The sequence below is a fragment of the Trichoplusia ni genome, chromosome 7, assembly GCF_003590095.1.
Source record: "Trichoplusia ni isolate ovarian cell line Hi5 chromosome 7, tn1, whole genome shotgun sequence".
NCBI classification, from domain to species: Eukaryota; Metazoa; Arthropoda; class Insecta; order Lepidoptera; family Noctuidae; genus Trichoplusia; species Trichoplusia ni.
The window spans coordinates 7603083-7616693 of NC_039484.1; the positions used below are offsets into that span (position 1 = coordinate 7603083).

Below are 13611 nucleotides of genomic sequence, written 5' to 3' on the forward strand. Positions count from 1 at the left end.
TGTTAGCCTAATCAGTACCTAGGCTGCCTTTATAGCTAGCTCTAATATAGCTAAAGTTGTATTATTGCAGTTATAGAAGAGATACGCCGGTCTATGCCGTTTAGTGCATTGTCACACTTTGACAAACCTCCCACAATGTAGGCCCTCAAAACTGAAGATTTAAGTCTTTAAATATATTCACAAAGGGAGGGGGTTAAAGAAAAGCAATTTATGCAATCTACAAATTCATCAGTACCTTTATTGGGAATGTAATTTAGAATAAAATAAAAACACTACTTACAACAATTAATAGATAACATAAAATTAGTTTACTTAATTTAGCAACTCACATCTAATTTTATAAGCAGCAACTGTACACTTAACATGAAAAATCACTAGAATATAACAATTTTAAAACATGTATGTTAAAATCTGTTGAGACTTAAAATAGGTAACTTTAACTCGGTATTAACTATCACATTACTTTCTTTTGACTTTTGTTACCGCTGGCAAGCAAACAGGCAGGGAAAACTGTTGGTAGTAGAAGTAGAAGAAAAAGAAAAGGAAATGCCCACATGAATATGCGGAAACTAACAATGGGAAAATATCAGGGTACTGTGGTGGAGGCTCTACAAACACTGTCCCTATAGTCAATAAGATCATCCCAATTACAGATATGAAGAATATCAGGCTCAAGAAACTCAACAACGGTGAACTATCCTTCTTATTTGGTTGAACAGTCTTAGCAACACGGTTTGCATTGAAGATAGAAAAGTAGCCAGAATTTGGCTGAGACAACCGCAAGCAGATACTGTAAAATGAGGTATAAATGAGGTTGGTAGCAATAAAAGGGATAAACAGACCATCTTTTACCAACAAGGGAAGCATACTAAAGCTAGACACTAACAAAAACCAGAAACACATGAATGGATCTTCAGGTAAATGTAGAGCAACAGGTATTGCCACTAGCAAAATAGATTTTTCATGAACTTGGAAAGAAAACAAGAAAAATGCCAGTGACACATTGATTAAGCATGGCACAAACTTCTTCTTATTAATCCTAAAAAATAAGTCAACACAAGCTGGCCCAGCTGCCATTGCTGTGATCAACAGGCAAGTTTTAGCCATTTCATGATTGCTGTAAATAGTTTTAAGCTTAATAAATACATTTACCATACACCAAACATTTGAGACTTTATCTTCAAATATACCTCTATTTAAGGGAAACAGTCTATTTAAAACTTGAAAAACATTGTCCCAGCCATCCAGGAATGGGTACCAAACTATAACAAATGTTGAAACAACAGCAATAGCAAGTTTATTAAAGCTCCGGACAAAATGTGAAACCTTGCCCCGGCCCAACGGCATTCCTATAAAACATTTTCTTAACAAGTAAAAGAAGAAAGGCAAAGCATGATACAGTTCCATCTGTTTATAATTCAAAGCAAACACAAAAAAGACTGTAGCTAATGTATCATTCTCTATGGCTATTATAAAGAAAGTAGCCCACAAAAATAAACCAAGAGAAACACAATTGTATTGGAAGTGACCGTGGTCAATTAATATTATGCCAGGGTACAATAAAAACATTGTGGTAGATATGTCAGTCCTTTTAAACACACTCTTATCTTTTGGTTCTTTACCCAACACTCTTTCAGCATCCATGCATATGCACAGCACTACAGTCACATAAAAATAAATGTCACTCAGAAAAACAGTCCATCTCATGAATGTTTTATGGAAATCGTTTTCATAACCTCTGGACGCAAAAAGGCGCACGGATTCTGGATCGAGCCAGTCGGCAACCAGCCCCATGAGAAGACTATGGTACGCCGTGAGCGGCGGGTAGTCCAGGCCCCAGTATTGAAGATCATTTTGCGTGGTGTTATGGTACCATTTACTGGCATTTACCTTTTGGCGTGTGCACTGTAATTTCTTGCCAATGTCTCTGTGCTTCGTAATCGCCGTACATAGGCGGTGTCTTATATCCTGAATACGGATAAGCCGCCACGCACCAACGCAGTAGCAAAGCGAATAATAGACCGGGAAGTAACGCCTCTTTCGTCACACTAAATTTGTCCGGATCTGCTCTTCTCGTCATGTTGCCGATTTATTAGATTAAAAACTCGATACAAATACTTATTTTCATTCATAAATAACTATTTATTTTACAACGCGGCACAGGTTGTTCGATAAAATTTTGACAGATTACTTACGACGTGAACGGCGTCCAAATCCTTGGTCAGCTTCTCCTTCAAATATCCCTCTGTATACACCATATTTTTCGATAAAAATCCATTTAACGTGAAACAAATACCATGCACGGCTCACGAAAATTATTTCACACTTTACAATGGAATAATATAAGTACGGAAACGGGTTTGATTCACACAAGTAATATTTTTTTCGAAAGTGACAAAACGAGAAAGCGGCTCACGAAAGTGAAATTGCGGTCGCCGAACTGACGAATTTCACACCGGACGAGTTCTCATGCGTATAAATCTACAATTTCAGATCACCTTAATACAGGGCAAAGTTCATAGAAAATGTGGCTAATACAATTTAGTAGCTTAACCATGACCTTGACCACTACTATTTGGTGCCACTAGACGTAATACCTGCGCATTATATTTTTCATTATCTCTCGATTATTACATAATTAATGGTCAAATTACATTTAAAATAAAACAGATTAAAGGATTATAATCGAGATTCGCAATGTCTAATAATCATTTTTCTCGTTCCCGTAATAAAAAAGATCATTCAGTTTTAAATTATTTATGTTTCAGGAACAACTTGGTACTAGTAATCTATATGAGAATATCATCTGTAATTTATTCAAATAAAGCGTCCCATGTAATTAAGACATTGATCGATTTCATCTTAGTTAATAAATTTCAATGGTTTAAAAATGCTTCATGACGCATATTTCATAAAAAAATCATTTTCAAAGTTAGGCAGGATATTATAAGAAGATAAATAAAAACCCAAAAAAATATTTTTCTTGATAAAAGTCAGAATGGTAAGTCGAACTGTGAGTGGAAGCTTTATTTTAATTTTCTCTTCATATTTCACACCGATTATTTGTGAAAAGAATTTATGTAATTTTAGTAGTAATAGTAAAATTGAAATTTTACTATTACTACTAAAGGGTTCTCAGTAAAATACTAATTAAATTAAAAAACCACAAAGCACCTAAAATTTTTACAACTGGCTACACTTTTGCCATAGACTAGTAATGGCGGTCAGTTCAATATTTTCTGATTTTTAATGTGTTTTTCTTTTTCTTTTAATAATTGTTAACAATTGAGTTAAAATTAATTAAAAATTTCGCTATGAAAATGGAAGGAGAAAGTTCACCATTAAAGAGAAATTTAACTGAGTGGCGATTTAGCCAATACCCTAAATACATTTTATTGCCGATCGATGAGAACCACGACCAGATTAGGTCAAATATAAAAAACGTTGTGTTTTCTGAGGTTTGTTTGTTCATGTTACAGATAAAATTTATTTTGAAATGTGGTCTGATTTAAAATTATTGTTTTGTATAATAAAAAAAAAATGTTTGCTAGGTAACTCCTCGACCACTTGAACGCAACATAAGGCTTGTGTGTGCATCACAGGATGCCTTAACCAATATTTTGGACATGGATCCCGACATGGCCAATCGTGAGGAGTTTGCCGAATTCATTGCTGGTCGTAAACTGCCGTATGGAGCTTTACCTGTAGCACATAGGTAAAACTCGTCATTCTTGTAGCAGTTAACAATCGGATCAACTATAATACTGACGGTTATTTCAAATTTCAGATATGGTGGACATCAATATGGCTTGTGGGTAGGACAACTTGGTGATGGTAGATCTCATATCCTTGGAGAATATGTTAATCGGTGAGCTAAAATGTTTGGCATTGAGTAAAACTATTTCTTGGTAATTTGAACACTTTATACGTACGCCCAGATGCGTTTCCATTTTGTCCTGAATAAAACTCCTGTCTCCCTTTATGGGACAAGGAAAAACTACATATGCCCGCAATATTTTTTGAGAAGATTAACTGTCAGTAATTTGAATGTGGTTTTGGTATGTTTAGTCGCGGAGAAAGATGGCAGATCCAGCTTAAAGGTTCAGGACAAACGCCGTACGCTCGCGTGCATGACGGACGCGCAGTGCTCCGGTCTGCTATCAGAGAGATGATCGCATGCGAAGCCTGCCATTTCTTGGGCATACCATCTACTCGAGCTGCAGGATTAGTTGGTAAATTTAATGAAAAAAGATACATCAAGTCAGTTCAAAGTAATGGTTTTGGCAAAAATGAATTATCCTTGCCTTTTCCCAAGCGATTTTAGGGTCTTCTTCCACTGCTTTCAGGAGTTGCAACGACTGCTTATCTGACCTTCAATAACATTATATTGAGTTACATCGCTATTATAATCAAATCAAATAAATTGGTACTTATATTGTTGTAGGAAATTTGTCCTAATGAATATTTTCGACTTCCTTGACCTAAAATCCATTGAAACGAAAATGAGAATTGATATAAATGTAATTACTTACATAACCATTGTGTCAAACCTTACATTAAAGTGAGCGACGAAGCGATAGTCAGGGATGTGTACTACAATGGATGCCCTCGGCGCGAGCGTGCGGCCGTGGTGCTGCGTCTGTCCCCAAATTGGTTCCGCTTCGGATCCCTCGAGATACTGTCTAGGACCGGAGAGATCGCCGTGTTGAGGCAACTGTCTGATTTTATTATAAAGGTAAGAGAGGTTATTAAAGATGAAAACTCTTAAGATTTTCGCTGGCTCTAAATAAACGGAAGTCAACCAATTTTTGTCGGAAATTGCTGAAATGGCTGTTTTATTGTTACTTACAAAGAAATTGTAGTGTAAAGTTTGTGTAAAGTTCATGAAAGGCAAGTTGCTGAAAGACTACCATCAAGCTTAAGATAATTTCCTTCGATTTTCAGGAATATTTCCCAGATATCCAATTATCGGACGAGAATCGTTTCATTAGAATGTTTTCTGAAATTGCGCACAAAACATTGGACTTGGTCGCCAAATGGCAAGGTAACATTAATAATTGAATAAAGATCATTTAGGAATAAAATCTTTATTTGCTCCACTGGACATCTTAGTAGGCATCTTGAAATAAACGTTTGTTTTCTTGCACTCGTAGGTTTGGGTTTCACCCATGGTCTATTAAACACAGACAACATGAGTCTTCTAGGCCTCACCATGGATTTTGGACCCTTCGGTTTCGTGGACTCCTATGACGGTGGATTCGTCGCTAACTGCTCTGATGGCGAAGGACGGTATGCTCTTGCTAAGCAACCAGATGTAAGATGTTCCTTATATCCTTATCATTATATTATATGCCGATGGTTTACCTGAACCTACATAATTACATAAATCTTTGATTCCCGACCGCGATACTTTGCGATGACAAAACGAGCAAATATTTATTTATCTATAAGTTATAAAGGAGAAAATGGAAAAAGAGTAGAAATCTTTTAATCATTCTTCTTTAAGGTGGTGGTATGGAACATAGGTCAGCTCGCCAATGCTCTGAAGCCTCTATTAACTTCTTCTCAACAAGTCCACATGTCACACATTCTGAAGACTTTGGACACCTACTGCAAGAATAAAATATTGTTAGTAAACACAAATTACTCTCATAAACCCTTATCTTTGTTTCACGTATGGCGTACCTAAGTATGTCAATCCACTGAAAGCCGTTCAGTCTACTATTTACTGTCTATGTCTACTAGTCATAAATGTATATTTCGCTGTTACAGGGAAACGTTCCTCATGAAGATAGGTTTGAAAGAAGAGCGTTGGGGTGATGAGCAACTGGTAGAGAAGCTTCTGGATATGATGCAACAGACTGGTGCAGACTTTACTGCCACTTTCAGACAACTTGCTGAAGTAAGAACTTAATAGTTAGCATGATTCTCATCAGTTACGCTGAACGGGATTGGTAATACTTACTGAACAAGTCATAAAAAAAAATCAACAGTTATAACCTGATAGTATAGCTGTAAAAGTAATTGAGTCATTTTGTTCCCAGCAATTTTTGAAGTGGTGTTATTAAGTACTTTTGCAATCAATTCTTTAATTTCTTCTCCAATTCCAGTTAGAGCCAAGTGAGATGGTAAGTGAGATTAAGCTAGAGGAGAAGTGGTCGTTAAAGCGGCTGTCGTCTCATGCTTCGTGGGGATGCTGGCTGGATCAGTACCGCGAGAGACTCGACAAAGAAGCGGGTAAGAGAGCCACCATATTTACTTCGAAAAGTGATGATAACAGCCATATGACTTGTCAGCCACTTGCTTTTCCTTTGAAGTGCGTATCGAAAAAAAGAACAATGGAATCGCATAGAGTGACCGCTTGCTCTTAGCCTTATCTTGCAACCGTATTCCGTATACAGTCCTGCTGCAATCCGTATACAGTTCTGCTGAGACAGCGGGATTGTCCGAAAAGGTTACCTGGTTCACAAAGGGCAAAAGAAGGAACATGGGTGGGATTTAATCAATAGTAGTCTGACACTGCCTTAGCCTTAGCCTTAATAAATACTTCGGCTAATAATGCATTTTAGACGGTCAAAATATAATTTTGTTTATATGTTCATCTGTTTTTGTAGGTGTTCTACCTGTGAACAGTCGTGTGGTCGATTGTGGTGTTACCGCTGTTGACGCCAGCTCCTCTGGCTTGTTCGAAGACGAACGTCGCAGGCGCATGTTGAGTGCCAACCCAGTGTATGTGCCACGGAACTGGCTGCTGCATGAGGCAATTGTTGATGCTGAACAGGACGATTATCAAAAGGTTTCTAATTTGTTATGAATCTAATTTTTGGGCAAAATATACTACCTATAAACTTAACATAATTATAAAGGCGTAATTTATATTTGTAAAACCAATCACGTTCATGATTAAGGATAAGATATAATTAATACTATAATTTTTTGTGTATTCAGCTATTTAAAGATTTTTATCCTTAGGTACGCTTTTTGCTGGAAGTTCTAAGAAATCCGTTTGAAGTGAACCCTGAAGCTGAGAAGCGAGGCTTTTCAGCGCAGCCACCACAGTGGGCGTATGCTTTGAAAGTCAGTTGTTCCAGTTGAATGTTTGTCTTCTCTTAAAATAAATATTTATTATTTACTAAATTTTGGTATAGTTTAATTTTAAATTGTAGTAATAACAAAACTAACTTTCTTTACTTCACATCGAAATGATATAAACAGTATGACAGTTACTGTCACTTGAGCAAGACAAGTGTTTATTTATATTTTGTGGTGAACCTGATAATGCGTGAAACTGTTTCAAAAAAGACCTTATAATGAAAACTTTAGAGTTGATTTTGTAACAAAAACAGTAGATATATGTGTGTAATTATAAATAAAAATCTCAACAATAAAATTGATAGCATAACATTATTTATATGCCAATAATCATGAGTATGCAGTAAAAACTTCAAGGACATAATATATTTTGCACTCCTTCGTATGATAATCGATGAAGCGGGCTTTTTGTATACTAGCGGCTCTGAGAACCGAGCATACAGCTAATTATATAGCTAAAATGAGTCCTATAACCAATTTCAAGGAGTGGAAGTTTCACGATCCTCCAAATTACGCTGCGTTACCCATAAACGACAACCCTGAGTATAATGTGCCGGTAGCCGTTAAAGATGCTGTGTTTTCTAAGGTAAATATTGTGCTATAGATATTGTTATTACAACATACTCATAGCCTATGTTATTTCGTTCAAAGTTGAAGAAATAATGCTGGATGAAATGAATTTATTATTTCAATAAACTTTTTAACATTACGCCAAGTAAAAATAGTAAACATATTTAAACTCTTAATTAATTCGTTTCATATATAAAACAGTCATACCTTGAGTGCTGAACTTATATTCATACATAAAATTTATTCAGATTTTTACTTCTGCAGTACTTTTATATAAGAACTTAATAAATTGCAACTGCACACTACAATTTCGAACTTCTTCGTTATTAGGTGCCGACAGAGCCTTTAGTAGGTAAGCTGCACTTAGTGTGTGCATCAGATGATGCTCTCACAGACATATTGGACTTGGATCCATCTGTGGCTGAGTCTGAAGAGTTCATCAACTTCATAGCTGGGAGCTACTTGCCTGAAGGAGGACTGAGTGTCTCACACAGGTAAGGTACAATAGCCTATTATATGTAGTATACAATACAATACAATACAAATCCACTTTATTGCACATCAAAAGAAAACATTAGCTGTCCCAGCAAATATTGTATTGTCATAGTGCAGAAAAAAAATAAACAAGTAAAAAGACTAGTCTAAGGGGTATGAAGATGTTGTCCAAAATCTGAACATAAAATTTAGTTCAGCTGTTTCAGAGGATTTCGATTTTAAACACTATGATACAAGAATGGTAGAAGAATGAAATTTCCTCAATGCTGATAAAATTTCATTTAAAAAACAACTTACAGTATTAAACAGATAATGAAAAATAATTATTAGCTTGTTTCACAAAAAATTAATTACTATTTTTTTTTTTTAATAGTAAATTATGTTTTATAGTCAGTGTTTCTTTTCTTTACAGATATGGAGGATATCAATTTGGCTTCTGGTCGGACCAATTAGGTGATGGAAGAGCTCATATACTTGGAGAATATATTAACAGGTATTATAATGAACATAATATTTATTATAACAGCTGTTTGCCTAACAAGGAACAAAATAAAATAATTTGTTTTGTCTTTTTCTAAAAAAAAAAACCTTTTTAAATCATTCCTATTTTTATTAAAAAACTAGCTACTTCGTAGACCCGCCTGCTAAAAATCGAAAAAGATCCAACAGGAGCATAAAATCGGGTTAAAAACTATGTGTTAATTCTGGTTACAAACTATCCGTGTACCAAGTTTCGTCTAAATCCATTTAGAAGCTTTTGCATTGAAGAGGAACTAACATCCAAACATCCATACATACAAACTTTTTCATTTATAATATTAGTAGGATAATAGATTTATTTCTAATTGCAGTAAAGGTGAAACCTGGCAGCCACAGCTGAAGGGTTCTGGAGAGACTCCCTATTCGCGCATGGGTGACGGTCGCGCTGTCCTCCGTTCATCCATTAGGGAAATGATTGCTTCAGAAGCTTGCCATTACCTTGGAATACCAACTACAAGAGCTGCTGCTTTAGTTGGTGAGGCTTTTAGGATATTGGATTCAAACACAACATAACAATATCTGACTCTAAAATGCTTCAAACCTGGTCAGGTTCATGACCGCTTTAAAAATTTATATCTGAAATCATTAATTTTAAATAATATAAATACAATGTACAATACAATAACCTACAGGGATTTAAGGCTTACTCTCAGACTTAAAAAAAAAAATAGATTTCCCAAAACAAAAAAAGCAGACAGACTGTCTGCTTATTTTTTTATTTGGCTCTCGATTTCGAATTAACCAAGACCGAGCAGCGATCGAGTGTTATCGGCGTCATTAGTTGTCAACCGAGCGTAGCTCCAACTCTGACGACCTCCGTGGTCGAGTGGCGTACGCACCGGTTTCAAGGTGTCGCTAGCTCTGAGGTCCCGGGTTCGATCCCCGGTCGGGTCAATGTAAAAATTAACATTTCTACATTGTCTCGGGTCTGGGTGTTTGTGGTACCTTCGTTGTATCTGAATTCCATAACACAAGTGCTTTAGCAACTTACTTTGGGTTCAGAACAATGTATGTGATGTTGTCCGCATTTATTTAAAAAAAAAACTCCTGCCACTGCTCAGATTAGCGCTAATGTCGGCGTTCCAATTCGAATGTTACAGATCTCGATTCGATCGGGAGTAAGTCAACTTCCTCTGACGTAATTAGTAGTTAGTACATAAGGAGAAGCTACTAAACTAATCTGAAGACTTTATTTCCTAGTAAGTGATGATCACAAGGTGTGGCGTGACAAGTCCTACAGCGGTCACTCGCGGCAAGAACGCGCCGCCATAGTGATGCGGCTCGCGCAGGCGTGGTACCGCATCGGATCAGTGGAGATACTGAACAAGCGGCGCGAACCCGCACTCATGAAGGATTTAGTCGACTTCATTATTAAGGTAAGTAGCTTATTTACATTATAAGATAATATTAAAAAAATAAAAACATTCACTGCAATTTTTGAAACGCTCGACCGATTTTTATCAAACATGTCGGATTTAACAATGACAATGACATGATAATACACCTTTAACACTTTAACGAACTACTACAAACTACTAATTCGCTCAATGTTTGGGATGTCACAGGCAAACAGACAGACATGTGAAACTAAACACACCCCTATTTTTGAATGTTGCATTTCTGGAATACTGCAGTCGTTCAAGACTTTGTATCATTGTTTTGAAAATCCTGACAGTCTATTTATGTAAATTCAGCCTTAGTTAGTGTTGTGTTGCTTTCTGCGAAGTAGGGTTTTTAGCTGGGAATTACAAAAGCGGGACCACTATACAGGGATGTCACAACTAACTTTTATTAAACATTTAATTTTGTTTTATATTTTATTTTAGCACCATTTTCCGGAGATTGAGAACGGCAGTGGCGATAAATACGTGAAGTGGTTCCAAGAAGTGTCTTACAGGAATCTAGATACGGTTGCTATTTGGCAAGGTAATAATTTTAAGCACATTCAGCTTTATTTTTTATATTAAACACTGTTGCGATTCTTTCATAGCTGTCAAGATCAATATTTATTAGACATTTTAACGTAAATGATAATCACTGTAATCCCGCATCCGTTTACCCCCGATATCTTCAGCAATAGGGCCATAACTGAACAAATATTGCTAAATTCAATTAAAATATCTTCGTAGACTGTTTATGAATGTAATATAATATTTCACAACTTTCACACAACGCCATCTAGTCTCAAAATAAGCAAACCTTGTATTATGAGACAACTGATGAACATACTTAAATATATCTTAACACATATACTATAGATAAATTACACTCCGACACAGAACAAATGATCGTGCTCATTACACAAAAAATGTCCTGACTAGTCCTGAGTACGAATCGAGCCCACGACATCCCGTTTGGGCCACAAACCTCAGTAACCTCTCCACCAGTCAATGCCACCACGAGTCACGAACTATTTAACTTAAACCTCTTTTCCCAAGGCTTGGGCTTCACTCACGGTGTTCTGAACACGGACAACGTGTCTCTTCTCGGCGTGACGCTGGACTACGGGCCGTACGGCTTCATGGACTACTACAGCCCGCATTACGTGCCCAACACCTCTGATGATATGGGTCGCTACGCTTTCAATAAACAGCCGGCGGTGAGGTCTTTTTGTATATATATTGTATTAATATATAGGTACAATCATCACGCTTATTGTCACTGTACCCGATACGATGTTCATGAGATCGAGATGGTTTTTTTTTGTTTTATTTGATTTTTTCTATTCCTTACTACTTCTAAGGTATTTTAAAACAATATTCAACACTTATCTACTTAATTGAATTTCAAAATCAAAGGAAAATGTATGTATTTCAAATAGGCCGTTTTCCGGGCACTTTTAAAACGTTATAGTAATGGTAATCTAGTTTAGTTTTCATTTATAGTGTAGTTAATTTAGTCATTTATTATATTTTTGCAGATTATGGTATGGAATCTGTGTAAGTTGGCGGAGGCCTTGGACCCGATACTGTCGGAGCAGCAGCGGCAGAAGATCAAAGAAATTGCCGCCACGCTTTTAGACTATGTCCATGTTAAAGTTGCGTAAGTATCAATGTGTTTACCTAACTATTATTTTTATATGACTTAGGTCTCTTTTTGTCCGAAGAAGCATCTGATTTGTTCCAGTTTAGAAAGTACACGTAGGTTTGTGGTAATGTAGACCTCATTTTCTCGTACTAAGGTTGAGTTTTGTATTTCTCCCTGTTACGGAAACAGCAGGTTAACTTTATTAGTGTTGTTTAGTAAATGAGCAAAGTTCTTGATTCTGAAGAATCCGATCATAATTTTTCTTTCAGACTGGCGCTTGTTTTAAAACTTGGATTTAGAGAATACAAAGGAGGCGATGAAAATATGGCCTACGATCTCCTGAAAATGATGCTAAACAAAATGGCGGACTTCACTGCCACGTTCAGGCAACTTTCTGAAGTATGTGAATAGATTAGAATTATTGCATTTTACGATTTTGAACCTTACTATCAGAGTATAGAGTACATTATCATTTCACTCTAAAATATTGAGCACCTAAGTTAGTATATTTGAACACCCCTAAGTCTCTTGTTCTTTAAAACATTTTATTATTATATCTTTCAGGTAGATCCACAGCATTTATTAGACAAGACAGTTATTGAGAAACATTGGTCTCTCAACAAATTGATAGAAGACAGCGATTGGGAGAAATGGGTGAAAAACTATGAAAAGAGATTAGCAGATGAAAATAGTAAGTTACTTAATTTGCAGTCAGTCAAGAGCTAAATTAACATATCGAGCAAAATGCCGCTCTCAGAATATAGAGACAGTCAGATAAAACATCACCTATCTGTCACTTGTGACAGAGTAATTTCACTTTTATTTATATGAATATAAGGTCTATATTACTTTGCAGTTACCGAGGAAGTAAGAAAACAGCGAATGGTCAAAATGAATCCCTTATACGTACCAAGGAATTGGATCTTAGAAGAAGCAATCAAAGACGCTGAGAAAAATGACTTTGAAAAGGTAAATATAACTAAATAAACAGCAATCTGAAACAAAAACCAACATCCCTTAAGCTGTTATTGCAAAAGAATATTTGTAATTCTTTAAAGGTATCTTATAATATAGTAGTACTTACCTAAGTACTTATGATATTTTATAAATTAACCATTTCTATAAACTCTGCGTTTGTTCTAAAATCATTTATAAATATGTATTTCAGGTTAGATTTTTACTGAAGCTGTTTAAAAAACCGTTTGAAGTGAATGAAGAGGCCGAAAAACTGGGTTATTCATCTCAGCCGCCGAGTTGGTCCTATGGACTGAAACTTAGCTGTTCCAGTTAATGAATGTTAACTGCTCAAATTGATGTTGTACGTCTTGTTGGTCGTAACGTAAACGTACAAATTGCGAAAGAGGTCAAGTCTGTTGTATAAAGTGCTTGAATCAGGCACTAAAATCAATAATCATGTATTATTAAATGATGTAACGTTTAACTCACGCGTATTTATCGGGGTAGCCGGACCCAACCGGAGTCCTTAACCATGAGCAGACGCGGCAGGATCGCGTCTAAACTAGTCGGGCTACCCGGATAAATACGCGTGAGTAAACCGTTACATCATTTAATAATGAATCATTCTCACGACAGTTACTATCAAAATAATGATGTAGTTTTATTATATTAAAGATACATAGCAAGAAGGTTTATGTATTTGAGGGTAGGCAAAAAATGTTAAATGGTTTATTTTTTTGTTAAATGTACAACTTTAGATTATAAGAGGACATTATTTTTTGTTTATTTATATTGTTTATTATAAATAATATATTGTTAAATGAATGTTTGTTTATTAAATATATTTTTTATGTTGAATTTGCTCCAATATTTTTTCGATTCCTTTTAAATAGATCATTAAAACTTCAAAGTAGTCGGCTTAAACTAAAA

At 35.8% G+C, this 13611-nt stretch overlaps 2 protein-coding genes and 1 pseudogene across 2 annotated transcripts; 2 read left to right on the plus strand and 1 right to left on the minus strand.

The window, feature by feature from the left end:
* Positions 1–211: 211 nt before the first annotated feature.
* Positions 212–2718, minus strand: LOC113495729 (annotated as a pseudogene).
* Positions 2719–3199: 481 nt separating this feature from the next.
* Positions 3200–7137, plus strand: LOC113495727 (UPF0061 protein Pfl01_0444-like). Its single transcript, XM_026874637.1, has 12 exons — positions 3200–3458; positions 3552–3715; positions 3788–3868; positions 4069–4232; positions 4563–4735; positions 4945–5044; positions 5154–5314; positions 5507–5628; positions 5773–5902; positions 6111–6237; positions 6615–6796; positions 6973–7137. The coding sequence occupies exons 1-12, from the start codon at positions 3315–3317 to the stop codon at positions 7093–7095; spliced, it is 1671 nt and encodes a 556-aa protein (XP_026730438.1). The 5' UTR covers positions 3200–3314; the 3' UTR covers positions 7096–7137.
* Positions 7138–7220: 83 nt separating this feature from the next.
* On the plus strand, positions 7221–13213 carry LOC113495728 (UPF0061 protein PFL_0486-like). Its single transcript, XM_026874638.1, has 12 exons — positions 7221–7678; positions 7993–8156; positions 8570–8650; positions 9009–9172; positions 9898–10073; positions 10524–10623; positions 11136–11296; positions 11618–11739; positions 11994–12123; positions 12289–12415; positions 12581–12693; positions 12893–13213. Exons 1-12 carry the CDS (start codon positions 7487–7489, stop codon positions 13013–13015), a joined length of 1653 nt encoding a protein of 550 aa, XP_026730439.1. The 5' UTR covers positions 7221–7486; the 3' UTR covers positions 13016–13213.
* Positions 13214–13611: the final 398 nt, after the last annotated feature.

Coding starts and splice junctions, on each gene's coding strand:
- LOC113495727 (XM_026874637.1), top strand. CDS start 3,315: ATGAAAATGGAAGGAGAAAGTTCACCATTAAAGAGAAATTTAACTGAG. Junction 5,315..5,506: donor CTCTTGCTAAGCAACCAGAT/GTAAGATGTTCC, acceptor TTCTTCTTTAAG/GTGGTGGTATGGAACATAGG. Junction 5,629..5,772: donor TACTGCAAGAATAAAATATT/GTTAGTAAACAC, acceptor TCGCTGTTACAG/GGAAACGTTCCTCATGAAGA.
- LOC113495728 (XM_026874638.1), top strand. CDS start 7,487: ATGAAGCGGGCTTTTTGTATACTAGCGGCTCTGAGAACCGAGCATACA. Junction 7,679..7,992: donor AAGATGCTGTGTTTTCTAAG/GTAAATATTGTG, acceptor CTTCGTTATTAG/GTGCCGACAGAGCCTTTAGT. Junction 11,297..11,617: donor CTTTCAATAAACAGCCGGCG/GTGAGGTCTTTT, acceptor ATATTTTTGCAG/ATTATGGTATGGAATCTGTG.